Source organism: Camelus dromedarius, chromosome 18 (assembly GCF_036321535.1).
Source record: "Camelus dromedarius isolate mCamDro1 chromosome 18, mCamDro1.pat, whole genome shotgun sequence".
In the NCBI taxonomy this organism is placed as follows: Eukaryota; Metazoa; Chordata; class Mammalia; order Artiodactyla; family Camelidae; genus Camelus; species Camelus dromedarius.
Genome location: NC_087453.1, coordinates 8,207,470 through 8,233,670, shown reverse-complemented (window position 1 = coordinate 8,233,670; position 26,201 = coordinate 8,207,470). Strand labels below are relative to the sequence as shown.

The following is a 26,201-nucleotide window of genomic DNA, read 5'->3' as shown; positions in this document are numbered from 1 at the left end:
AATGTTCATGCCTCTTAGGCAAGTGAATGAGTTAAACTCCTGTGGAAAGTGTTTTACATTCTGAAACACACAACAGACTTCACGACATGCTTTTAAGTGAAAGTCCTTTGGAAGTCTGGGTTGAACAACTAGCTTATTAAAACAGAATTGGGCACCTTGGTGTAAACTACAAATCAGCTTCTAATCTTACAAAATAAGAATTTTTTGTACTTTCATATCATTTTTAAAAAGTTTATCAAGATTTAAACAGGTCATTTAAAAAAACCTCAAAAAGCCTGTTTAATTCTGATTGTTTTTCCTGCACTAAAATGTGCTGTTCCTAAACTTAACCTACAATATTTGGACTTTGTATTTAACCTGTCATTTTTAACTCTAAAAAAGTGGACTGTATTTTATATGTATATGCCCATCTGCCCACCAATTAATGAAATCAACCTGCCAAGGTCTATTACAACTTATGCAATTTTGTTATTTATGCATGGTTCTCAAAAGAAAAAAAAATTACTTATATTCTGAAGTTTTTCTTATCTCTTCTCTACCCAAGTATTGACCCCTACTTGCTCCTTTATAACAGAATAGCTCTATCTTCCTTATTAAACTGTAATTTTCACAATTAAATGTGTAGTCAGAATGCATATATTATCTTAAACATCAGTAGACTGCAAAATACTTAAATTTTCAAAACACTAAGAATTATTTTTAATATTTCCCAAGATGTATAAATATAAGTGGTTACAATTTAACATACAGTGAACCTAAATTATGTTTTTAGCAATCAAATATAAATAATAAATAAATATATGCACGTTATGTTACAAATGAAAATCAAGAGCCATTTTTACTTGATAAAGTCTACGGGTTATTTGGGAGCAAGTACATGTTCATGGAAAGGTGTGTTCTGATCAGAGAATCTTCAAGATTTTTAGAAGCTTAGCACTCTTGAGATTAGGTCATCAAAATAATAGTAATCAAAAACTTACTTGACACTTAAAAGTCTGTTCAAAATGGTGACACTTTATTTTTAACATAAATAATATTAGAACTTTTCCTGCACTCTAGTTTAAGGAAAAAAAGAGAGACTTGAGCCAAACAAATCCACATTCACATTTGGGTATGATTAAAACCAATGACTTTCAGAATCAGCTGGACCAGGGATCGTTAGAGATTCAAAGCCCAATCTCTATTTTCCATAGAGAAAGAACCAAAAAGCAAAGACTTAGGTCAAAGCATAGCAGCCTCTAGTGAGGTAGTGTTAAGAAATTTTCAACAAGGGCCAAGACAAAGAGGGAATTTATACTTAAAGTTCAATTAAACAGGATACCCATTTCCCACCCTCCAGTTAATTGAGGCTTTTTAATCATACTTTAATGAACCCTCACAATTTACCTAAATTCCAGCCTTCAGGCCCAATTGTTTCACCTTTTTTTTTTTTTTTTTTTTGAGTGCCAAAATCAGGAAACCTTTGAAACTGCAGAATATATGCTTTCTAAGAGCTCACAGCAAGTTTTCCTGTAGGGGGAAAATGGCTATTACCACTAAGGACATCAGTTAACATTGTATTTTATGTATAATTTTGCTAAATCAAACAAAAACAACTTTATAAACTTTACCTCAAACATATCCTCATGAGAAGTTGTATTCAAATCATTTAAAAACTCATATAGCTCTGTATCAAATACCACATACAGGTCAAAATTATAACTGTTTAAGAAATACTAAACAGTACTTAAAAATTACAAATACCAGTTAGATTAGATATCTGATTCTTATAATTACTAAAAAATTGTAAAAGCAACATAGTTAAGCCTCTAATGGAATTCCTGAACCAAGCTGCCTCCTTTTCACTCACCAAAATGTTACTTGGTAGCAAATGTCCAATGTAAATTCTCCCCTAAGCACCAACTGGTTAACTATGTATCAAAGAATCCACCCATTCATTTTCCCATAAATTTACCTTGGTGTATCTTTATAAAAAGTTTGCAACAAAGTCTTCAAAGTATCCTTGAGTATCAAAAACCACTGTCAATCTTTGGTAGCAAGTAGGTGTTTATGGAAAGACCTGTTCTGATCAGAGAATTCTCAAGGTTTTTAAAACCTTAGCAACTCTTGAGATTGGGTCATCAAAGTAACAGTAACTGAATACTTAACACATTTTATATACAAGAGTGCAGAGTGCAAATGATTAAAACAGTATTAGCAACTTTAAAATTTTCTCTTGAGGAAGTCTTAAGTCCTTTCTTTCTCTGTTCAGAACCCATGTCTACAACCAGCTCTAACCAATCAGCTCTAACCGGTTCCTTGAGGAATGTGGCTAGGCTGAAATTTTGGAAGTGTTGGCTTTGGTGGTGACCAAGGAGGAAGAAGTCTCTGGCTTCCCTGTTGCTGAAGTTCCCACCCTCCAAAATGAATATACCCACCGGTGTGAATTGACAATGTGGTCCAAAGAGCAAGGCAGGAACGGAGTCCAGATCCTCAAAATGGTAGTACAGGGCATAACCACTAGGCCACCTATCAGTTCAGTACAAAAAGTACAACCCTGTGCATCATGGTGCAAAAGCTGGGGCCTAGGTTTCGCATTGTGCATCTCACACCTATGGAAATAACAAGAGGAGTAAAATCTATAGAAATCAACACACCCTAAGAAGGTGGGTGTTCACAGAAGACCGGTGTCAACACTTTTGCAAAGGCAGTTGGCTACTGAGATAATGAATGGCAATTTCAAGTCCAAAGCTGGAAAATAACAAAATTTTACAATCAACTCTGTTGAGTTTGACAATGAAGAACTCAACACGGGCTTAATGTTTACCAACAAGGCTTTGCAAATCATGACACCCATCTGCATGCTTATGAAAATACTACCCCACTAAAATCTAATATCCCTCAAGAAAGATTTTTTAACTCTCAAAGAGTTGAAAAGATTGGGGTCATGAAGAAGGGATGTAAATCAGCAATACCCCCAAATCCGTTACTCTCAGGTTTTAAACTTTCCCCTTTACCATCTGATCTTGGAAAGATATGGTGACAAGTTCAAAGCTTAAGGTGGAAGAATTCCAGAGAAAGGGAAATCTGTGTACCAAGGATGTGCCAAGGTGATTCTTCAAGAACAAATGTGGATTGTCTAAGGGTCAACAGTTTTGAAAAAGTAAAAAGAGAGAACTTCTAAAATGCAGGGTGAATTCTTTAAAAGAAAATCACTGCTCTTGACTCATTTAATCCTTCACCATGTTGCTGTCAGCTCACCAACTAAGAGTGTCCTGCTGGGTCCATTTTCCCATGGTCTGTAGAAGGCGCTGTGAAGCACATCCTGTTCTAGCTCTGGGGCCCTTCCCCCCTCTGCAGCCTTACCCAGTGCAGGGAATGCGCCCCCTACTGACTCCAACACTCATCGCCTTTAGCCGACTTGGCTGCGGTGCATTTTGGGTGGGGGCTGGTATTTTCTTCATGGCCATAAACCAGAAGCAACAATGCAGATTTATAAAGAAACTGTATCAAGCTACCCAGGAGATTTTTTTCTTTTTCATTTTGAAGGTTCAAGACACTGGCACAAGAAGCATCAGGGAAAGGACTGGCTGTGTAGGGATGGACAGCATTAAAATGGCAAACACAGGAACCAGTTTGATTCTTTTTCCCTTCTAAGCCTTTGTCTGAGAAATGGGGTTATGGCAAGAACTATCCAGAGGAATTGGGGAATGCAAGAACATCAAGAGGACTTAGTGTGGGCGTGTGTGTGGCTAAAAAGAATATTAGACCTCAGCGCCTGATCTTGGGCAGAAGAGGAAGAGAAGCAATCGCGCCTTTTCCAGCAGACAGGCATCCAGGTTGGGGGGGGGGGGAGGGGAAGGCAGGCTGGCAGCCCAGAGAAAAGAAGAGGTGAATAAAAGGGTGCTCAAAGAACTACTCCCCATTCATTGCACTAAAAAAAGAAAAAAAATCTTTCGCAGCTTTCTGGATTTCCATTTTTTACCATCATACTGCAAAGTTGAGGCTCAGAATGCACCTAAGAGGTCATGCTGACCAGGCAGCTGCGACTGAGAAAAAGGGGTGGTGGAAGAATCCGTGGTCAGGTCAGGAGGGGAGCTGGCATGTTGGGGAGGAAGGATTGCACAGGGGAGGCAAAGACTTTCACTCCGTGCTATGCATGCTCCCCGCCCCCCAAAACTGTCCCCCCTCCCCCAGCTAAAGGTGGGTAGACCAGACAGAAGGCTCGTCCCAGGGACTGAGGTGTGCGTGGGGGGCTCGTTTGGGGGGCTGGAGGAAGGGATTAATTCCAAGGATGGGAGAAGCTCGGTTCTTGCTGGGGACGGGGTGGAGGGAGATGCCACTAGCGGTAAAGCTCGGGTGGCCAGGCTGGCTGCTGGCCTCCGCGGGCTCGCGGGGCGGGGAAGGGGGGTCGGGCTGCAGGAGGAGGTGCCCGAACCCCGGAGCAGAGCCCGGGTAGCGGTCCGCGCCTGGGCGGGCGGTCCGTCAGCACCAGAGTATGCAAAGGAGAGTGTGCGATCGGAGGGCTCAACAACAATGCGCCCGCGGGGCAGGCCGGCCAGAGCCGCGCGGGCCGAGGGTCAGGAGCAGGACCGGGCCGCGGGTCCGCGCGCGGCGGCCGCCGGGCTTACCTTGACTCGGCCTCGAGGCGCGCGCGGGGCCGGCGTGCTCGGGGGCCGGGCGGCGGCGGCGGCGGCGGCGGGCGGATGGCGGCGGCACGGCGGTGGCGGCGGCGAGGGCGCGCCCGGGGCCTCGTCGCGCTCCGGCTCGGGGGCCTCGGCGGGCTCCGGCTCGCGCCGCGGCCGCGGCTGCTGCCGGGGGGCGCGGCGGGCGCAGCAGAGCGGCGGGCGGCGGCGGCGGCGCGAGCGGCTCCCTCCAGTCCCCGCGCGGGCGGCGGCGGCAGCGTCGTCGAGCGGTGCAGACAAAGGAGGGGCGGAGGGAGGAGACGGAGGGTGTGGGAGAGGCGGCTTCACCGGCGCGGGCAGGCGGGCGGCGGCGGCCGCGCTCCTCTCGCTCCTCAGCAGCAGGGACCGAGAGAGGGAGCTGTATCTGAGGAGACGCCAAAATCCCCCTTAGCGCTGCCCGCGGGAGGGGGAGGGGGCACAAGATGGCGGCGGCCGGGGGGGGGGCGGGAGTTCAGTTCATAGATCCCGGCGGGCGGCGGAGGGGAGACCGGGCCGGCGGAGGCGGTGGCGGCAACGGGCGGGGGAGGGGGCTGATCCCGCGTCTCCCCTCGGCAGACAATACAAGCGCCTCGGAGCGAGTCCCCGAACCTGCCCTAGCCAAAATGGCGGCCGAGAAAGAGCGGAAGTGACGTAAGTACATCATTAGCATAAGAGGACTCATTGTCCAGCTAAGTGGGGGGGCAGTGGGGGGACAGTACCCCTGTCCCCCATATCCCCCAGAGACAACTCTTACTCCCACCTGTACTTGCACCTAACTTTTTCTGAGGGAGGGTGGCACCAGTAACCCCATCCCTGCCTAAGGGAAATTATATAATCCCCACTAAGGGGGAGCTCTCGCGAGAACCAAGATTTGCCATTGACCCACTAGGAGGCGCCGCGAATAATGGCCGCAGTGCGCTTCCATGGCCCGTGTGCAGGGCGGGCGCCTTCCTCTGGCCGCAGCGCTGGCGGCGGAGGCACAAGCAGCGGGCCGCAGCACACCCTGCACTCAGTCAGGTGGCCGTGCTGGGGATCCCTGCGCAGACCCAGCAGGGCCTGGACTACATCTGGTGGGAGGGGGCGTGCGGACAGCCCCGCGGCTCCACGTGCAGGGAAGCCCGCGGTCTCAAGGGCTGGGTAACAGCGGGAAGGGCTAGAACACCTGGCTGGTCATGCCTGAAGCCTCCTGCCCTAAGTGAGGTGTGAGGGCCTCGTGCTTCACACACCGACTTGAGCTGATGCTCGACCCCTTCCTGGTGGGGTGGGCTATTCAGTGGATAAGCCTGTGTTTTAGAGAATGCCGGCTGTTGCCCTGCGGCTGGACCTTCTTCCAAGTCAATGATGGACTCTTCTCTTTGGCCTGAAGAAAACAAATGGGATCCCTAGCGTTTTGAGGCCATCGGCCTGGTGAAGCCGAAGGATGAGAAATGATGCTACCAAATGGGTCTCCATAAGAGCCTTAAAAACCACACTTAGACTATAGTCCCAACGACAGTCACTCTTAGTGCCCTCACTATCGGGACAGCCTAAGATAGCACGTGGACAGTTTACCTTTGTAAATTTAGGTCAGCCTCAACCGACACATAATCTTCTCAACATTCTTGAATCCACCTTTTATAGTTCAGTGCATTTGAGTGTCTATCACTGGCCAAACATACTGGAAAGTAATAAATGTCAGTTGTGAAGGATTAACCAAACCTATTAAGATGTGCTCTGTAAATACACTTATCTTTTGCTGTTTCTCTTAACTTTCAAGTTAAAATAGTTCAAACCATTCCTAACATCCCAAAAGAATTTCCAACTCAATTGAAAATACAAATTGAGGTCACATATAGCTCAATGTCTGAGGCTTCAGTTAGCAGGTATAACAAGCTGTTTTCTTTCATTCAACACAGTATTCCATTAATTTCTGTAATTGTGATTAAAATATATCTTTAAAAGTCAAATCAGCATTTCAAGGGAAAACAATAGCTGGAAAAATTTTAAAAGGGTGGTGCTGGGAAGGGGTACCCAAAACATTTGATTTAGAGAAACAAAGATGAATCTAATTACATGCTGCAGAAGACAAACAAGAACTAATACGAAATAAGCAAAATAATTTTATCTTAAGTTTAGTTTTCCTCAGATAGCTTAGATTTCATACAATGATAATACAAATACCAAGGGGAAACATCTGGATTTCATCCTTGGCCCATTTACAAAGTAAAAAGGGATGCTGGATTCACATGTAAATATTTTTTAAAAATTTACAGTGTTTAAGTCACCACATTTACTAAAAAAATGCATCTAAATTGTCCAGATTCATTTCCAAATAACTTCCAAATGGTGAAAGTTTTCATTGCTCAAGTATTTTACAGTAAATGCTAATAGTGATAGTGTTGTAATGATTGTGGAAATAAGAACAAAAAAAGATTTAAAAAGCAACAAAAAGTAGTGAGGTCTGAGAAAGCAATACTTCACACATGATTCTTTGAGGTACTTATCTCTGCTCCACAGAGTTAATGAAAATTAAACTTTGGATTTAGATGAAAAATAATAGAATCTAAACACTCAAAAAAAGTATTGTATTTCTATTACGTTAGCTTAAAACTAATTTTACATCAGTGGCGATGAATTTTCTGGTTCTTGATGAGAGAAGTCACTTCCCTCAGGAAGGTGGTCTGTGCTGGGTCAGCTGTATAGCTCTGCATGAAACAGAACAGAGGTCCTTACTGTGATGTGTCCTTTGGATTCAACTATGAGACTAGGCAATGGTCAAAATGACACCAAAGGTTTTATACTCTGGTGTTCATTTTTGGTAGAATCTGTTAGAAATGCAAATGGAAATATCAGACTTTACATTTCTTTAGCAGTCAAATTAAGCCAGGAAAATGTAGTACTAGTAACACTGTTCACTAAGTAACTTAGAGATGCCTCTTCCTTTTACTTACAAAGGAAAGTCAACTTGATAGTCAGCTTATTTGCTCAAAGTGTATCTTACTCAAAAATAAAAGATACGCATGATCTAAAAGCTATGCTATAGTTAGAAACTGATCTTTTTTGAAATACCTACTTAGAGAAGGTAGGTAAACAGTATTTGTGCTGGCTTTATTGAACAACATAACCTGCATTTTAACTGGCAGAAGAGTTTTCTGAACAAACAGAAGAGCTATAAGGCAGGGATTTTTGTCATATTAGTAAAGATGTATGCTTTCCTGAAATAATATGAAAACAAATTATTTTGAAGCAAAAAAAACCTTTATATAGTTAAGATGTTTAAAAATTACCACGCAGCTAACTTTATGCCTTAATGTCATCAGTATTTTTCTTACTGAAAGTTGTTACTGCTCAGAAGAGAAAAAAACAGCTATGCAATCAACTGCTGTTAAGTTGTTGCCAATTCACAATATGTATTTTATATACACTTGCCCTGACAGATGAAATGCTTCACCAACTCAACAGTTGCAAAAAAACCAAACTCTAAAACTGTGCTCTAAATGTATTATCTGGTTTAAGAAATTTTAGAAACACTTTTTAAAAAACGGGCAGGGGTGTGTATTTCTTTTTCAGTTCATAGTCATATATATTTAATGAATATAATTAGCACTTCTCTTACTTCTGACATTAGGTATGAATCCAGAGCTATGAATCCAGTTTTTATAAAGAATATTTCAAAAATCTTTCCCATGTAAGGATCCTGCATTCACATACTCTAATGAAAGCAGCAATATTTTATGCAAAAATCCCATATACATTTATTTATAGGTCTTAATACAGCAAAATATAAATAAAAACTGAGAACATTGCTCATTTTTCTAATTTAATTCGACAAAAGGAGTTTCTCTGGAAAAAAGATTTGCATGAAATCTACCTTACCTTATGATTTATGATCTAAGAGTACATTTTAGAAAAATCAGCAACCAGGCTTCTTTTATGTTTAAATTGAAATGAACATGATTAAGTGTAAATGAATAACCTTCTTTTATGTAGTAGCAAAGAGTGTCAATAATCCTTTCAAGAAAGAGACTATTTCATTTCCTCCCAACTTGGATTCACCATAAACTCGGTCCACAAATGATATTGGAACCTAGTTAAAAAAATATACGTTAAGTCAGTCTCCAAAAACCAGTAGAAAGGAAGCACAGCAGGTATACAACAATTACTAACATAAGGGAAACAAGATTAGTCCTCTGTTAGCAAGTCCTCCCAGGTAATTCAAAACTAGGGAATTGTTACAGTAATTGTGTGCACCTCCCAAGTTTTAAAAATCGACTGGGACATGGTGCTGTACACCACAGAGTGACACACTGTAACTGACTGTACTTCAATTTAAATAAATAAATAAATAATAAAAAAGTATACATGCATTTTATTTTCTGTAAATAGGTCCTATGAACCAAATCTACAACTGTTTTGAAAAGCATTGATCCTGAATATTGGGTTGCTTTAATCAAGCTTCAAGGAGGAAGTATACTCAAAAAGTAAAATGGCCTTACACCAATTTTTTTCAGTAATCCGTCAAATTGAGCTGTCACTGTTTTAAAAATCTTGTAACATCCACGAGAGAAGTAGCATCCTACTTAGCTATTTCTTGCTCTGAATCAGAGTATCGGTGTTAAAAAAGGATAGTCTGTTAAATAAGGAGAGTCTTCTCTAAGAGCTTACTAGCTAGCTGTAAATATTAACAAACCTCCTCTGCTCCCCTAATTCCTGCCTTTTTCATTTACTCAGAGGCAACTGGCAGATGAGAGGAGTCATTATTCATTTTTAAGTAGAGTGGCTGCTGGCTGAGGCAAGGGGAAAAGCAGCAGATTGACTCATCCCATAATGCGGAGTGGTCAGAATAAAGGGCAAGGATGAAGAGGATACCACTAACTTTTATTTATTTAAAAGGGAATGCTGCCTTCTGTTCATGTTTTAAATCTTAAAGTCAAATATATTAATTTGAAAGGAATGTGAACTTTCATCCTTTTGCATGGACATTCTAAACACCAGAAAGCCTTCCACACTTATTTAGTAGTTTATGAAAGTTAACCCTTTTATTATAAAAAGCCTAAACCTTATTGTTTCTTTACGAGGAATACAACATACTATTTACCATACCTCACCAATAGTATAATTCAGCTGTCTTGCCCGAACAATCATCTCCATCTGGAAGACGTAGCCTTTAGAAACACATTTTTCTATTAATTTCTGTAAAACTTCCTTCCGGTATAACCTATAAGAAATTAAAATATATATGAACACCTGGATAAATACACTTGCCTACATGTTTCCTGACCTTTCAAAAAGTTCCCTAGTATTTGTATAATCTAAAACTTTCACTAGCCTTTTGCATACTGAAAAGTTCTCCCAGTTAATGATTATGATATATTTGTCCTGAACTGGAAGGGTCATAAAAATATTCGGTAAATAATTTACAGTAATTTTGAAAATGAATTATTAGTATCTTTTAGAGAATAATTTTCCTATCATACTATCAGAAATTATAAAAATATGGTAAGGTAAAATCATGTGAAGCAAAACTTCCTGTTGTTGGTAGTTTAAAATTTTTTCTCAAATTTATTTTTAAAGTGGAAAAAGGAGAAACTATTTCAAATACTGGAATAGCAGAGTTGACAGACGATGCAGCAACAATATAAACTAGATAACAAGAAAGATGTAATTAACTGGTAATTCCTCAAAAATGTCTATGAAGAGTTTCTATTTCCTGAAATCTACTAAATAAATTCCTCAGGATAAACTAAGTAGGATAATAAACTAAGTCCTTCAAGGATGAACCCTGGTAAGCTAGGTTAAGACAGAAACTAGGCACTACAGGATTGAGACCACGCTGGTGGGAATCAGCTTTTACCAACAGAGGTCACAGTAAGACACTCAGGATGGGCGAATGCACATCTAACTTCAGATGGATTGCAGGCCAAAGGCAGAGCTCGTCAGATTTACAAAGAGAGACAGGAGCTGGGAAGTCCTGTGGGTGAACCCAATCATTTTCTTCAGGAGCTCCCTGTTTTCAAAATTACTGAGGTTAAAAAACAGAAGTCTCAGTGAGTAGGAAGGGAGCAATTTCTAACTTTTTTTTGTTGCTGTCTTTGTTTCTGAGAAAGCTAGGAGAGGCAGTTCAGCATAACTTTGCTCTTCTGGCAACTAGGGCCACCTGGATCTACAATGCCAGAGGGCTTTATACCTGGAACCCACAATTTTCCCCTCAGGCTTCCTTTAAGGTTACCCCACCTTTTGGTTTTTCAAGCTTTTAAGTGGATATAAGATGACAGAAAGCACAATCCTTGGAGGAACCCGAGGGGAATTACTGTATGCCCTCTTCTACCCACACAGTTGCCATACGAATTCGAAGAATAAGTATGGAATAAGTCTGAAGCAAGGAGAATTTGGTGGTAGTAACATTCATTCAATAACAAGTATGTATTGAGCAATCTACTGTGTTTCAGGCACCTTTTTATGTTTTCAAGTTTTATCAGTAGACACTAAATAAAGATGTATGCCAAATGATGTCAAATTAATGCAGTGTTCTGGGATTATGGGAAGGACTATGACTGTGGTAGGATGATGTTTCAGCGATACCTCTAAAACTGGGATTAGGATGTGGATTCTTCCCCTTTAAGAGTCACTTTATTCCTTTAAGAGTCATTTTGTAATACATTTCTCTTCATTGCTAACCCATCTCCTTCACCACAATATCTTTAAAACTATGCCTAATGATCAAAAATTATATACAAGAAGCTGTATGAGCCAATAAATAGGATAACTAGGATCCAAGTGGTCTTTGCGATTAAATGGCTTTACATCAGAAACTGCAGTCTTTTGGGGATTCCTTTTATTCTGTAAAAGGCACATGCCTCCTAAATCTAGGGATCTAATGACAATGAAATTAATCTATTGAGAAGTTGAACTTTATGCGTGTGTTTAATAAATCACTACTCTTATGAAGAGACAATGAGTTTTAACTATTTAAAAAACAGTGGAATCCAGAGTCTCACTTTCACGGGTGGCTGCTTTGTTATTTTCACAGAATATTCCCAATCACTGATCTTACTACATGAAATCAGAGCTCCCAGGCCATCCTCCATCCTCTAATCTCTATATGGTTTTAGTGGCAGTGAAGCACCTCCACCCCATCACCGTCCCTATGTGTTCTTTCCCACAGCACAATCCCCACGTGATGCTGCATATATTTTATGTAGTTGTCTCATGTCATTAGATGTGTAAATCCATGAGGACAGAGACTCTGACTCTTGTTCAATGCTTGGCACGCAGTAGGCACTCAATAAATACTGGATGAATGTAAGACCAACCACCTTGCTCACTTACCACAGATGCTCAAACCTTGCCCCCATAGATGTGGATAGGATGCAGCTTCCAAAAGGTGAAGGGGCCCTGTTGCGAAGTAACTAGGGGAACCAGGCCCAAAGCAAAGCCCCTGTCTCCACAGCCCACGGAGCTACCCGGGATTTTTACTCAGAATCATCACACCTATGGCCTGTGATGTCCACAGTGGCCACTCCCTCTGCACAGATACTCTGTGAGGGCCACTATTCTTCATATTGTTGCGTCATGGAAGTCAGAGATCTTTATCAGATAACACAATTCGTTCGCCTTCAAGTGTGGAACTGAAGGGATGTATTTCTGGATCTTTGTATATTAAATTCTAGTTTTGAAACAATTTACATTTTAATTCTAGAGAGGCTTCATTTTCATTACCTGACCTCTAATTTGTGATGGCTCCTCTCTTCACTTTTGACTGTCTCTGAACTGCTTTTTAGCAGCTGCACTAAAGGTACTAGGTTAGTTCAACAGCCAGCTCCTAATTTGTGTGTTAGTGTGTTCTAATGAAGGATGAACAGTCAACATTATTTAATGGATAGAAGCAAATATCAAGTAATATAAAGTACTAACTAATGCATGGGGTCTGGGCCTTAAAGTAAATGAACAGACATTTTACAATTTCAGAGATAAAAAATCTGGCAGTCACTTGGCATGGCCACACAACAGTTCATCTACTATAGCAAGTCTAAAATTATGCACACGTATACACCTGGAAGCAAAAAAACCCCAGGGACCAAGCAGGAGGCTTCGCTCCAATTAAACAAGATATTCTTTATATTAAAAAAATATGGAGAATAAGGTACCTGAAAAAGCTGTACATAAATATTAAAGATTTTAAGCTTTTCTGTGGACAATGCTATAAATATTCATATAAACTACAATTACTGAAAGAGCACGTTACCAGTGACAGCAATGTTCTGAACGAGCAGTTAGGGGTCACCCTGGGCCCGGGCCCCCCAGGGGCTCGGCAGTAATACTAACATTAATACCAATGTTAACAAGCACACTAACCTGTCTTCAAGGCTCTTTAAAAAAGTACACTATTTTTCCTTAAGAAGATGCTTAAGCATCATTGATAGCTAAGGAACTTCAGTCTGCCTTTTAGTGTTCCAGAACAAAAATGGTAGAAATGAAAAGTACTTCTTTAAAATAAGACATTATAAATAGCAAGAAATTTAGGCAAGAAGTTGTTAAGTATACAAAATATAAAATTACAAGTTTTCATTGTACCTGAAACTTCCTGTTAAATCAGATGCTCCTGGTCTCAGCAAAACCTGAGTTATAAAATTGGCCCCACGGCTGTCAAATAAAACAGATTGTCTCTATAAAATACGATTTATAAACAAGAGAAATACATCTAAGAGCAGAGTGCTAAAAATGCTACATTAATTTTATAAATGCAACACCATTTCACAGAAATGTTAATTCTGTGCAACAAAGATTTTTTAGTCAGTGAAAGATCTGATAGTATTCATTTTTCAGAAAATAAAGATTTTTATTCTTTGAATGTGACATTTAGAGGTGACCTATAAAGCAATCATTCGTCCAGACTTCAGGTTAAAATGATAATAGATGTTTAACTCAACTTGCATATTTGCTAAATCAAGATTTAGAATCACAGACATCTGTCAGACAGCAAAAGTGGTCTATCAGGGATATGGAGTTTTCTTTTCAGATTCTAATCAACAAGGGATGGCAGTCTCCAACAGGTCAATTTGCATAAAAATGGCAGCTTTTTTTTTTTTAAGGGGTGCAAGTGGGAGAGGGTTTTGGTTTTTGGCAATCTCTGGAAATTGGTCAAAGTTTCCATTCCAAGTCCGTCTTAGTCGGTTTGGGCTGCTATAACAAAATAACCACACACTGCATGGCTTAACCAACAGATATTTAATTCCCACAATTCTAGAGGCTGAAAAGTCCATCATCAAGGTGCTGCAGTCTTGGTTCCCTGTGAGGACCCTATTCTTGGCTGTGTGCTCACAAGGAGGGGTGGAGAGAGTGGGGGTAGGAAGAGAAAGGCCAAGCTGGGGTTTCTTTTTGAAAGGGCACTAATTCCACCATGAGTCCCCCACATTAAGGAACCCCTCTAAACCTAATTACCTCCCAAAGACCCCACTTCCAAATACCAACACTCTGGGGGTAGGGTACTTTAACACATTAGCAGAAACGTTCAGTCCATAACAATGACTTTAGGGTTTGTGCTTCAAACACAAGGAAGTATCAATCAATTACAGACTATTACTGACTAATAGGTATTACTAACATTTCAAAAAGATGTGAAATACACTTGGAAAAAGAGACTTTGACACTGCAGCTATTTTAGTGTACTCAGATTCAGGGGAAAAAAATTGTTTTTTTTAGGGGTGGGTGGGAGCAGCCTGGAGAGAACAGATTCTTTCCAAAGTCAGGATAACCATCCCTAGAAGAGGTTATTTTTATACAAATAACCTGGTGAGAGATAACAGCTGGGATTAATGGCTAACAAAAACAATTAATTTGTTTCTAATAGCTACAAAAAATTCCACAATATACTTTACCCCCAAAATGGGTTCAATCAAAGGAATGCTGAATGTGTGTGTGTATATATATATGTATATGTGTATATGTGTGTGTGTACATCTATTCAAGGTAATGCATTTTTAAATTGGGGTCTTTTAATTAAAATGCATCAAGAGTCAGACAGACAGACTTGGGTTCAAATTCTGGTTCAGGACCATACAAATGAGACCTTGAGCAAGTGATCCACAATCTCTCTCAGGAATTTATACTCTTAAGTCAGTGCAGACATTAACAACAAATGACATACAATTCAATATACCTAAATGATCCAACTAAAAGTTGTAAACTGCACAAGAAAGGAAGGGCAAATAGGGAGAAGTTGTGGATAATTTTCTGCCTACATGACTCCAATGTTTAGCAGGACTGAAAACTACTGTTTTACCCTTCATTTCACTGAAGACTGAGGCTCTTACAGGTTTTCAATGACTTGCCCAAGGTTTCACAGTTAAGAGGCAAAAACTGATATTAACAAAACCTTCAACAGGAATGAAGTGGGTGATAAAAATACTACTAGTAAACATTTGTATAAAGTGATGTTGTTACACAAAAAGCAATAAGCTACATAGATCCTTTAGTGATAAAAACATATCTTCCTAAACCTTGAAAAGATGGCACAGATTAATGGTCAAAAGCTCTGCAGGTCTTCCCATCACAGGTTTCTACTTCCCCGCTCCTCGACGATGGGCTTGCTTTGACCGAAAGCTAGTGCTGGGTTAGCCCCAGAGCCTAGAGCTCAAGAGGCCTTGGTACTGCTGGGTGCTGCCCTCATAAGAGGCTATGTAAGGAAGCTGATCTAGCTTCCCAGGTGAGTGGCTACACGCAGGAGAACTGAGATGGCCCAACCAACAACCAGCACCAAGTGCTGAAAGTATAAATGAGGCCATCTTGGAGCTCCCCACACAGCTGACCCTCCAGCTGAAGAACACTGCATAAATGAGCCCGGGGGGACATCAGTAGAGGAACCACTAGCCAAATAAAAGAATTGTAAGAAATAATAAATTGTTTTAAGTCACTCAGCTTTGGGATGGCCTATTATATCATCAACAGAAAACTGAAACAGTTTTTTTTTGGGGGGGGGGTAATTAGATTTGTTTGTTTGTTTATTTTTAGAGGAGATACTGGGAACTGAACCCAGGACCTTGTGCATGCTAGGCATGTGCTCTAGCGCTTGAGCTATATCCTCCCCACTCCCTGAAACAGTCTGTTTTATTCCCATTTTCTCATGAGGAAAACAAAGCTTAGAAAAGGTGAAATACGCAAGGTGACACAGGTAATTAAATGACATGGTTAGGATTTTAATCCAGGTCTGACTCCAAAGCCCCACTACTTATACTGCTCAGTAAAAGCTGAAATCATGAAGATTCCTACTTATTAAAAATACATATGGAAGGTGGGTGAGGGGTACAGCTCAGCAGCAGAGTGTGCTTGGCACGCATGAGGTCCTGGGGACGATTCCTAGTGCCTCCATTAAGGAAAAAATAATGTATACCTATATATGGAAAGAATTATTTATTTAGTCCAAAAGTATAGATGAATAGTTCACTTAAATCAAAGTTGAAAGTCCAGTAGAATAAATTTTGCTGAAATAGACCATTGCTACCAAAGACTCAAAGGTTTCTGCAGATTCTTTCTAAGTGAAAAATACCCAAAGTAAAGCACTCTGATCACAGGGAAACTGCAGGTGAGAGGCCATCTGGGAACATTCATTGGCAGTTTCAATCTGATCCCACAAATCGCAAGGCAGCATGGTAATTTACCCCAAATACCTGTTATAAACATACTTCTAGTAGCTATGTCAAAAAGAGAGAAATCATAAGCACGTATATATACCTGATTATTTTTCTTTTCAAATCCCAGCCATATACACCTCCATTGCCTTTGTAGCGAGTTCCAGAGACAATGTCAAAATTACCCTCCTTTTGCTTCCTATGGAAAAAAATTAATTAGCTGTCAATTAGGAAAACTACTGAGCTTTAATAGTTATTCCCATGAGCTACACAAACAGAACTTTTAAGACTTGCATAGAAAAAACAATGCCAAGAAAATAGATGAGCCCATACTACTGAGAGATATTTCAAAGTGTAAGGTTTTCAAATTTGATTCTTTTTTTCCTTTATTCATTCTTAAAACTACAAAATAGTACCATCTGCTGACTGTACAATGTGAAACCATCCTAAAACATAATAAAACGATAAATTTTCCGAATCCCCCCTCGACTCTCTGTTCTTGGCCCCCTGAAGTAAACAATGCTAAACAGCCTGGTACCCTCCAGACCTTTCTCTGCGTTTACTAAAAGGGTAACTCAAAGCCATATACATCCCAGAGTTTTTGACTGTTTTTACAAAACTGGAATTTAAAAAACTATACTTTGCAACTTTCTTTTTATCAGTTAACACTACCCATCATGGAATCATGGATATCTCTACAGGTCAACAGAGAATTTTCCCTTTCTTCTTAATAGGTGCAAAAACATTCCATAGAATGTTGAACCCACCTATCCTAATGCTGTTTCCATGGTGAGCATCCCCACTCTCAACAACCTAACCACAATGAATGGTGCTACAATGTTCTTAGAGATGTGTATTCTGGCGCTTACACTACCCAAGTGGAACGTAACAGAATTGCCAAAACAAAACTTATGAGTATTTTTAATTCTAATAGATATCACCAGAAATTACTTTCCAAATAGGCTGTAACAACGTCTACTTCCTCCAGCAATATTTCAGTGTGTCCTTTTCCTATCACCTTATTGGACCTACATGTATTGCTCAATAGATTTTTAATTTTGAAAAACTAGTGGATAGTAAAATAGTAACATGTGGTCATTTTAATTTCATTTTCTTGACTATATCCCAGGGTGAATATCTTCTCTTAGGTTTATTAGCCATTTGGATTTTTGTACATATGGCCTGTTTGTATCTTTCACCCATTTTCTACTCAACTGGTTCCACTGCTTTATCAGGTCAAGGGGGCTTTTGTGTACTGGAGATATAAACAGAGAAGGTATCCCTGAGGTAACTATGCAGAGATCAAAGGATGAGAAACGGCCATTAAGGAGCAGTGAAAGAGCACTTCAGACAAAGGGGAGAGGCACAAGATGAGCTCAGAATGGGAGGAAGGGGCCACTGCACAGAATGGCTTGGAAAGGAATATGGATTTTTCCCCATGTGTTAATAGGAATAATTGAGTGATATGATTTGACTTTGTCTCTGTGTATTTAGCTTTATGTACATTCAGAACAGCTTCCAAATTCTTACTCTGAGAAGTTTCATGGTCTCTTGGGTTTTCTAAAAACACAATTACATCACCTGCAAATAAATAGAATTTTGAATCCTTTACCAATATTTATACCAAATTCTTGTATTACAACATTACTTAAAATCTCCAAGTTTAATGACAGCTAGTATGCCTATACTGATGAGTTTACTGGAAATGATTCCACATTTTATCATTTAGTAAGACCTTTGTGTTAGGACTGAGTTGTCTTTATTATGTTTAAGTGGTTTCTTTCTATTCTACATTAAAATGTTTATTAAAAATGGCTAGTGAATTTTATCAAATACCTTTTAGCATCTATAGACTTAATCACGCTACTTTCTCTGTTAATGTGATAAGTAAGTTATTTGGATGGATTCCTAACAAATCATTCTGGTATTCCTGGAATAAACCCCCTCTGTTCATGGTGTTTTACCCTTATGATGCAGGGCTTAATTCCATTTAACAGGAAAGTTGCCTTCCATCTTTTGCAGTAGTCTAGAAGAATTTAGGTAACAAAGGAATTATCCACTGATTAGTCCCCTCAGGCCTCCTAAAATACATCATTTAGTTACAAATATTCACAAATCTCAAATCCATGTTGGTTTTACTTTTGAAAGAAACTTGAAATACCATGTGCACTTTTAATGAATAATAAAAAATGAAAATAAATCCAGAATCAATATAAGATATAAGACAAAGATTTGAATCATAGTTCTTTCAAATATTAGAAATACCTACCTAATGAATTCAGGAATAAATTTTGGCTGAAATTTAGAAAGAATAAACAGTAGGTCAGTAAAACAGGCTAAGACTATAATAAATAGCTAATAAACAAATATACCACTTACATGGTGTGAGAGATCAGCATCCATAATAATTATGTAGTTTCCTGTGGCATGTTTCATTCCATGAATATACGCAGTTCCTAAAAATGAAAATATGTATATCCATTAAAGAAAATTACCAGAAATGCTTAGATATACATCTGAACGGGGAAGAAATAGCTAAGCATTTCTGAAAAGCATACATTAGTCCTCTAAAGTTGATACTGAACTATTAACTAAATGCTGTTTATTCTCCATCAAAAACATTTCTCAATTTCATTCTTTCATTCAGTCTCCAACTTCACCTTAGTCCCGGGCACCATCTTCTGATACTTGGATCCCTACTTAACCAGTCTCCCTGCTTCTGCTCCTCCCATCACTCTTGTCCCACAAAAGCTACCCAGTGAGGATCTCCTACACTGTAAGCCTAGTACACTAGAGTCCTGTTCTGGTATCTGGGGCCAAAGGCGCAGCTAGCAATTACTCAGCCACCCTTGTAACTAAAAGTTCCTCAGGGACTTGGCAGTTAAGGGTCACTGGTCAGGAGCAGGATACAGGGATCCCTGTGTTCTCTAGCCCCAAACCACTACACTATCTTATTAGCAAAGCTGAACTCTTCTAACTTCTTTTGTTAAGAAGTAACCATCCTCACCTTTTTAGATTTCCACTGACAGGTCAGTAATTCTTGGTGGCTTTCATGGCAGTTCAAGATTATTTCAACCCCAAAGAACATTCTGGATTCAGATATTCAGAACATTTGATCATGCCATGAAACTGAGGGTCTTCAGGACAGCAGATATTCAATTTTTAACTACTGTGCTTCCTCCATGCCCCCCAATTTTTCAGTAAAATTATACCACTTTTCAACATAAAGCAACTGTGAACAATAAAAATAAAAGCATTCAAGATTTTCATCTCAGAATGACTAAGCTTATCTGTGATTTTCTATAGCTCTTTACATTTAAAAGCTGAAGAAGCTTCCTTCTTTAAAAAAGTTTTAAACCTTTTAAAAACTTACAACTTAAAGAAATGTTCAAAAGCTTACGCTGAGGCAGTGTGCTGGTCCAAGACGTTTGCCCTTAGATCCCTTCTCTGCTCTATACCAAGGGTACTATATTTCCCAGGTTCTCTTGTCAACTGGTTTCCAAACAGCTTTGGGGGGCACAGGGGGAAGGAAGATTTCGAGCAGAGAGAAGGGGAAAAGTTTAAGTGTCCTCCCTTTCTTACTCTGCCTCCCAGCATTGACTGGATTTCCTCCATGGCTCCCGCTTCTGACAGGTATCCCTGACTCCATCATCCTAGCTCTTCTGGGCAGTCCAGGTTCCCGGCTCAAAAAAACACCATCTCCTTTGTTGCTCTAGCCCATGAGTAGTAGTGACCTCTAGCTTCTACTAATCTCTGAGTAGCCTCACTGTTTCATTTGGCTTCTCAGCAACTCCTTCACCTATGTAACCAGATTCTCTGTATTAAATTCCCTATACTGAAAGACTTACAGTGGTTTCTGTTTTCCAAAGTGGGCCTTGACTGATACAGGCAACTCAAGTTAAACCATTTGAATGTTATTAAGGTCATTAAAAACCATCACAAGAGGTCACCGTATTTTGGCCCTGTCCCAAACTGGGAAAATATACACTGGATAATCTTATCCAGGCAAGGAGCAGGTATGAGGGTTGAGAAGTTCTACTTACCTAGTCCCAACTTTTTCTCCCGTGGTCTTAGAAGCTGTAAGAATAAAAAATGGCATTTTAACACAAATAATCAAAAATCTGACTAATAAAAACTCTTCTCTAATAAGTGCCCACTTATTTTAACATAAATACAGTTGTATTTATTAGAACTTACAGCAGAGTACATTTAATATTTTTTGCCAAAGTAAAAAAAGTTCAGTAACAAATCAAATAATTTAATAGCTTTTAAGGAAAATTGACACTCTTTCACTCAAACCCCAAAAAACTTTTGTTTCCTGGCGCTACCCACCAGAAAATAAGATGTTTTTATGTTTATTTACTTGATTTATCATTTTAAGCAGTATCTATTGATTCCTTCCTAGGAAAACTGAGGATTTAACTCACTTACTCTATACCTTTTGGAATATTTGATAGCCATGCTTGTTTTCTCAAGTCCCTCTGTGACTTTAAATGTTGTTATCATTCCATCCACTTATCTTGACTTTATGTTTGGATGACCTCATCCTACTCTCTACTGGCCCAATGATATGACTTCAGGATTCTATTCCTAGTATGATTAAATTATCTTTCCTTACAGTTTGTCGATTAGTCTTTCTACACTTTTTGCTTCATATATAAACCCTCATTTAGTTTAGTTTTTTCCTTTTTCCTGTAAATTTTTGGAAAAGAAGAATGCCAAGGTTTTGACTCTAAAGTTTCTGAGGTACAGGGCTCAGGCAGACTCACTACCAAGCATTTCTTGACCCCCTTCTGCACTTGCCAGCATGTAAGCAGCTTACTTCAGACTGCAAATCTCTATACAAAGCATTTTCAGTTTAATTTAAGCAGGAGAGATTTTTTTTTTTAAACTACATGCAAGCTGCTATAGATCTAGGGGAAGACCAAGATGGTAAAATACATTCCTACTCAATGAGCTCTTATATAGAGAACTAGACAATCAATCATCTATAATAATTACAATTCCCTGAACAAAATCAAACAAGATGTCAGGTTTTATTCAATTTTGGGCTTGACAGTTACTGACAAAATACTGACCTCATCTGGTATCTGCCCCCCAAAAGCAAATCCTTTAAAGTTCATCTTAGATTTTCTATAACCCTACTTTCAGCCAAAAATTTTTTCCAAACAAGACAATTTTGTTATTTATAATTTTCAGAATATTCAAAACATAAACCATGTTACATAGATAACTATGGAGCCGTTAAAAGAATAAGGTTATTTGGTGGCAAGTTATCTTCCTTAGCTTTTTTCTGAAATATTCCTTTCAGCCAGTTTGAAAGGCTAGCTAACAATGCATCTATGCTGAATATTTCATCTGAGGTATTATAAGATGATTCCTAAATTTTCTTCAACCTTTTCCCCAACTAAACATACATTTGTCAACTAAAATGCAAGTAAGTGCCATCTCTGGCATAGCTTGTTACTAAGGGAAAAAAAGTAATTTTCTAGTTTAAATGATCTAAAAGCAATACAATAATGAATAGGGAAATTCCCTGGTACTCCACAGAAATCATGACAGTGAATGCTATTTTTTTCCCCTCATTATTTTAAATTTTATTGGATTGATGGGAAAAATGGAACTCTTTGATGGCCATGTTGTTTTATAATTTGACGAGGTCAATTCAGTAGGTATTTCTAAAGATCAATCAATCAGTCACACCTTAAGGCTGAGGTTCTATGACAAAAGTCTTCAAAATATTGTCAGGTTGATATTCCCAGATTAAATGAAAGTGCATAATGAGAGTATTCTATACATAATAAATGTGAATCAGTGGCATTGGCCCAGAAGTTCTAAAAGAAAAACTGAGGAACTGTTAGCCAAAATCTAGCATTATTGGAAGCCACTGCTAGAAGGAGGAAAATCTAAGTTTTTACCTCCTCTTGTACACCTGGATTGGAGGTGTGATAGTTATGAGACAGACAGAAAGAACCTCTAGTACAGAATAGATTTACTGTGTATATAAGAGTAACACATTTCCTTTAAACACTTCCCACCAACTAAGATCTCCTCCAACTGCATAGAAAATTATTTCATTATTGGGATTAATCAAGACCCAGAGACTATATTTTATGATGCTTAACTGCCGTTCCTTGAAATGCAAATATCAATAAAGGTTCTCCAAGAGACTTCTTTATACCAATAACAGATGGCTCTCCATTGGGAGGAAGGGATAATTTTGCCCACAAAGGGATATCTGATGATATCCAGAGATTTTTCTGGTTGCCACACTGGGGAAGGGGGTTGCTACTGCATCTCACTGGTAGAGTCAAGGGATGTTGCAAAATATCCTGTAACATACACGACAGTTCCCCATAGCAAGGACCTATCAGGTCCCAATGTCAGTAATGCTAAGATTGAAAAATTCTGGTCTATACAAATTACAAAATACCAAATGTCTGGAATATGTTTTCTAATTAAATTTGGACTTAATTGTATGCTTCTGACACAAGAATTAACTAAAGCTGAGCTCACAAGTATGCTCAAATTATTTATAAAGCCAAACCAGTGATCAAAAATAAAAATTATGAAGCCATTATAAAATGAACTCCACATCTGCCTAAGTTACTCCTGTAGAAGAACAATAGGCTTTAAGGTACAGTGGGAAAATCTAAAGTTTAAGGCTCAGAAAGTCGATCTATTTCCACAAGACTGTTCTACAGAAAAATAAAAATGCCAAGTGCTCTCAGTCACCTTTCCCAGCTACAAGCTGTTAGCTGCAGGTAGTATTCACTAGTAAAAGTAGGAAAATGCCTAGAGAAAGGAAGCAAGAAAGATCAAGACACACTAATTGCAACCTAGTGAATTGACAAGGAATATTATAGGACCATCATGCTTTAATTTTGCCCTTCAAGAAAACTGATGTGCAGAGTCAGACATAAAGTTCATCCAAAGGCTATTTTGCTGTAAACTTACCATTGACACATCATATTAAAGATATGTAAAACCTCAAGCACTATGAAAATGCATCTAAATCCCAACCTGTACATTCCTCTTTATCTTTCCAGTTTCTAGACAAAGAAGAATTTGCGCATTGTTCATTCATCATCTCTCCCCTATATAAACAGAACTGATACGATGGAAAAATGACTTACAATTTTGTCTGACCCATAGATCTTCTCCAGCTGTTCAGCAACATCCCTTGTTCCATCTGGACTTCCATCATCTATGATTATAATTTCATAGTTGATGCCACTAAAATAAAAAAAAAATTAAATCTGTATTGCTTGGAGACAGTATTCTCAAATTAGAAAATAATTTTAAAATCACTAATCCGTTCCCCAACATAAGTGGAAATGTATTGTCATATTAATCACCAAGGAAAACTTTAATTACCAAATGAAATAAATGTCAGATATTTAGTATGCCACCTCTAAACTCAGCATGTTGCTAGGATTAGGTGAGATGTTAAAAAAAGTTCTCACACAGAAAACACACTCTTTAGTTAAAAAAAAAAATTCTATGATCCTATGATAGGATATCATATGAAATGTTATTTACCCACTTGGGAAATGGAATTGTGCAACCTTAATATCAAATCTTAGTTACAAAAAATTATTTCAAAAGTATATTTTAAAGACATCAAGTCAACTAAGTAGCTCTGGGTGATTATTCTTTCTAATTTAATCCAAATAGATTTAAATAATATAATTAGAATCAATCTGATTTAATTGCACCCTTAAAAAACCCATTTTAGAATGGTGACAATCTTTTACACCACTATTTCTCCCCCCACATCCTCTTAAAGAGGACAATTTTTCAGTTAACTTTATTGGGAAACTTAAGGGAAAAGAAAAGGAAGTACAGCCAAATCCCCGTAACACAACAGTCTGTTTCCTCTTGGTCCAGCTTTAAGTAACACTTGAAAGGAAATCAACCAGGAAACGCATTCCAGTACTAAAGGCTTAAAAAAGTCAGCTCCAGCAAACCTGAAAGCAAAACCTAGCCTATCTATTCTCTAAGAGTAGACAGACAGACAGACAGACAGACAGACACACACACACACACACACACACACACACAGTATAAACAAAGACTTCAGCTTCCCAGAGTGCCTTAAATTTGGGCATGTTTTTACAAGCCAAAATAAGTTACGATGTTGATTCCAGGTGATGTGCTGAGACATACTTCATAAACAAAGAGTCACTGATAAGTAAAATTACCCCCCTCTCCTACTTCAAAGCACCCACACCACCTGAGGGTGAGGTAGCTTAAAGGAATCAAGCTGATCTGACTTTAGACAATTGGAGTGCATCCGAAAATAAAATAGTGGTTTCCTTCATTATACTTCATTTTGATTAAAAAATATTCACCTAGAAACCACTGAAAGATAAACTGCACTACATTAAAAAAAATTGAATAGAGCAAAAAACACTGTATAATCAGAAGACAAACTCAAGCAAAATCAGCTACACGATAATTTCTCTAATTTGGAAAAAGCCCGTAGAAATCAAAATATAACTTAAAGAAAGAGGGAAAAAAGATGCATTAAAAAACTTCGAGGAACCATGTAGTGAAGATAATTATTTCATTCAAAGAATTATAATTAAAACAGCAATGTTTCCCACCAATTAGCATTTCCAACGATGTAAGTTTAATAAAACTCACACTGGCTGGTTCGTGGAGAAACAGGCACTCTCTGATGAATGCTGGAGAGTCCTAAGCCGGTATAATCTTTTGAGAGCAATTTGGCAATAACTATAAATTTTAAGCACATCTCTGTCGACTCAGCAATTCCACCACAAAGACTCTATCCTAGTAAAACTATGACTGTGTTTGTTACAACAGTTATCTAACTAAGGACTACTTACTACGTGTCACACACTTTTCTAAATGCTGGAAAATACGTTGTGTTTGAACAAAGTCCCCGTTCTCATTTGTAAAGTCAAAAAATAAAAATTTTTAAAACTGTGGAAATAATCTGTGTTCACTGATATGACCCGGTTGGAAAAATTATAACACAGCCATATGATATTACTAATTTTCAAAATAATTTGCGAAGCTTGTATGTGCTGATATGGAAAGATCTTCAAAGATTTACACAACATGATCCCATTGGTGTAACTGTAAAACAAGTTACATCGTACTCATGCCAAGATTTTCTGAAGTTTTTTTTAAAGTGGGTAACACTTCAAAATTCAAACTCCAAAACCTCCCAGTTTCTAACAATCACATCAAACATCCAACAGCAAATCTACCCTTCTGCCCTGTCCGGAAAGGTTGTCCAGTCCAGCAGTAGCTCCCTAATCAACAGAATCCAAATCTCATGCTTACATAAGCCCTCGACATGGGGGCGGGAGTAAGCGTGTTCGCTTAGAGCTCCGGCTCCTGCCGCAGATCCTGACCACCTAGAGGGAGGAATGAGGTCAGGCTGTCAGCCTCGCCCGAAGTAAAAGGGCGTCCAACTCTTCTAAGAAAAAGGCGGGGGGAGGAGTATCGGGGAGTGCATAGTAAAGATAAAGGACTGTCTCACAAAGCCCAAGGGAAGGAATAAGACCCGAGAACCCCATAAGTATCCGCCTCTGCTTTCTTCGCAGGATGGCTTCCTCCCCAAGGATTCCGGCCGGAGCCGAAAAGAGAGGCAAGGCAAGGCCAACTCGCGCAACCAACTGCCGACACCCAGGCCGGGGAAGCCAGCTCATCTCATTCCTCGGGGAGGGCGGCCAGGCGCGCTACCTCTCGGAGAAGCTCTTCACCAGCAGCCACACGATGAGCGGTAGGTTCTCGCGCTCGTTGTAGGTGGGCAAAAGCACCGAATACTTGTCCTGTCTCGCGGTACGCCCCTCCGGCTCCCGCCGAGACCTAGGAGAAGTACGACTTGCTTCCTTGGAGGCCATGGCGGAACTGCGCGAGACGCCGGAAGCGGAATGACGTAAGTGCGGCGCGGGAGGGGGACGGGGCGGACTGTACC

The 26,201-nt window shown here is 39.4% G+C and overlaps 2 protein-coding genes across 6 annotated transcripts in view; both read right to left on the bottom strand.

The window, feature by feature from the left end:
- Positions 1-5,115, bottom strand: part of ADNP (activity dependent neuroprotector homeobox) — a 30,099-nt gene extending 24,984 nt beyond the window's left edge. Inside the window, exons 1-2 of one of the 3 annotated variants that reach the window (XM_031433617.2) lie at positions 4,611-4,680; positions 2,418-2,591 (exon numbers count right to left, since the gene is read on the bottom strand). The gene's annotated coding sequence lies outside the window, so the exon portion shown is untranslated. Of the gene's footprint in view, positions 1-1,386; positions 1,403-2,417; positions 2,592-4,610 lie in introns of those variants that run through there. The other 2 variants (XM_064496982.1, XM_064496983.1) reach the window with 2 other exon arrangements.
- A 1,607-nt stretch (positions 5,116-6,722) lies between these two features.
- Positions 6,723-26,127, bottom strand: DPM1 (dolichyl-phosphate mannosyltransferase subunit 1, catalytic). 3 transcript variants are annotated; one of them, XR_010385012.1, is made up of 10 exons: positions 25,967-26,127; positions 23,386-23,485; positions 20,293-20,326; positions 18,629-18,705; positions 18,519-18,544; positions 16,353-16,448; positions 13,197-13,265; positions 9,726-9,840; positions 8,499-8,709; positions 6,723-7,447 (listed from the first exon to the last, which is right to left on the bottom strand). XR_010385012.1 is itself a non-coding variant. In XM_010998841.3 (9 exons), the coding sequence occupies exons 1-9, from the start codon at positions 26,125-26,127 to the stop codon at positions 8,605-8,607; spliced, it is 783 nt and encodes a 260-aa protein (XP_010997143.2). In that variant the 3' UTR covers positions 6,723-8,604. The 3 variants fall into 3 exon arrangements, 1 of the variants encoding a protein (XP_010997143.2); XR_010385013.1 differs by having other exon boundaries at positions 6,723-7,327; XM_010998841.3 differs by having other exon boundaries at positions 6,723-8,709.
- Positions 26,128-26,201: the final 74 nt, after the last annotated feature.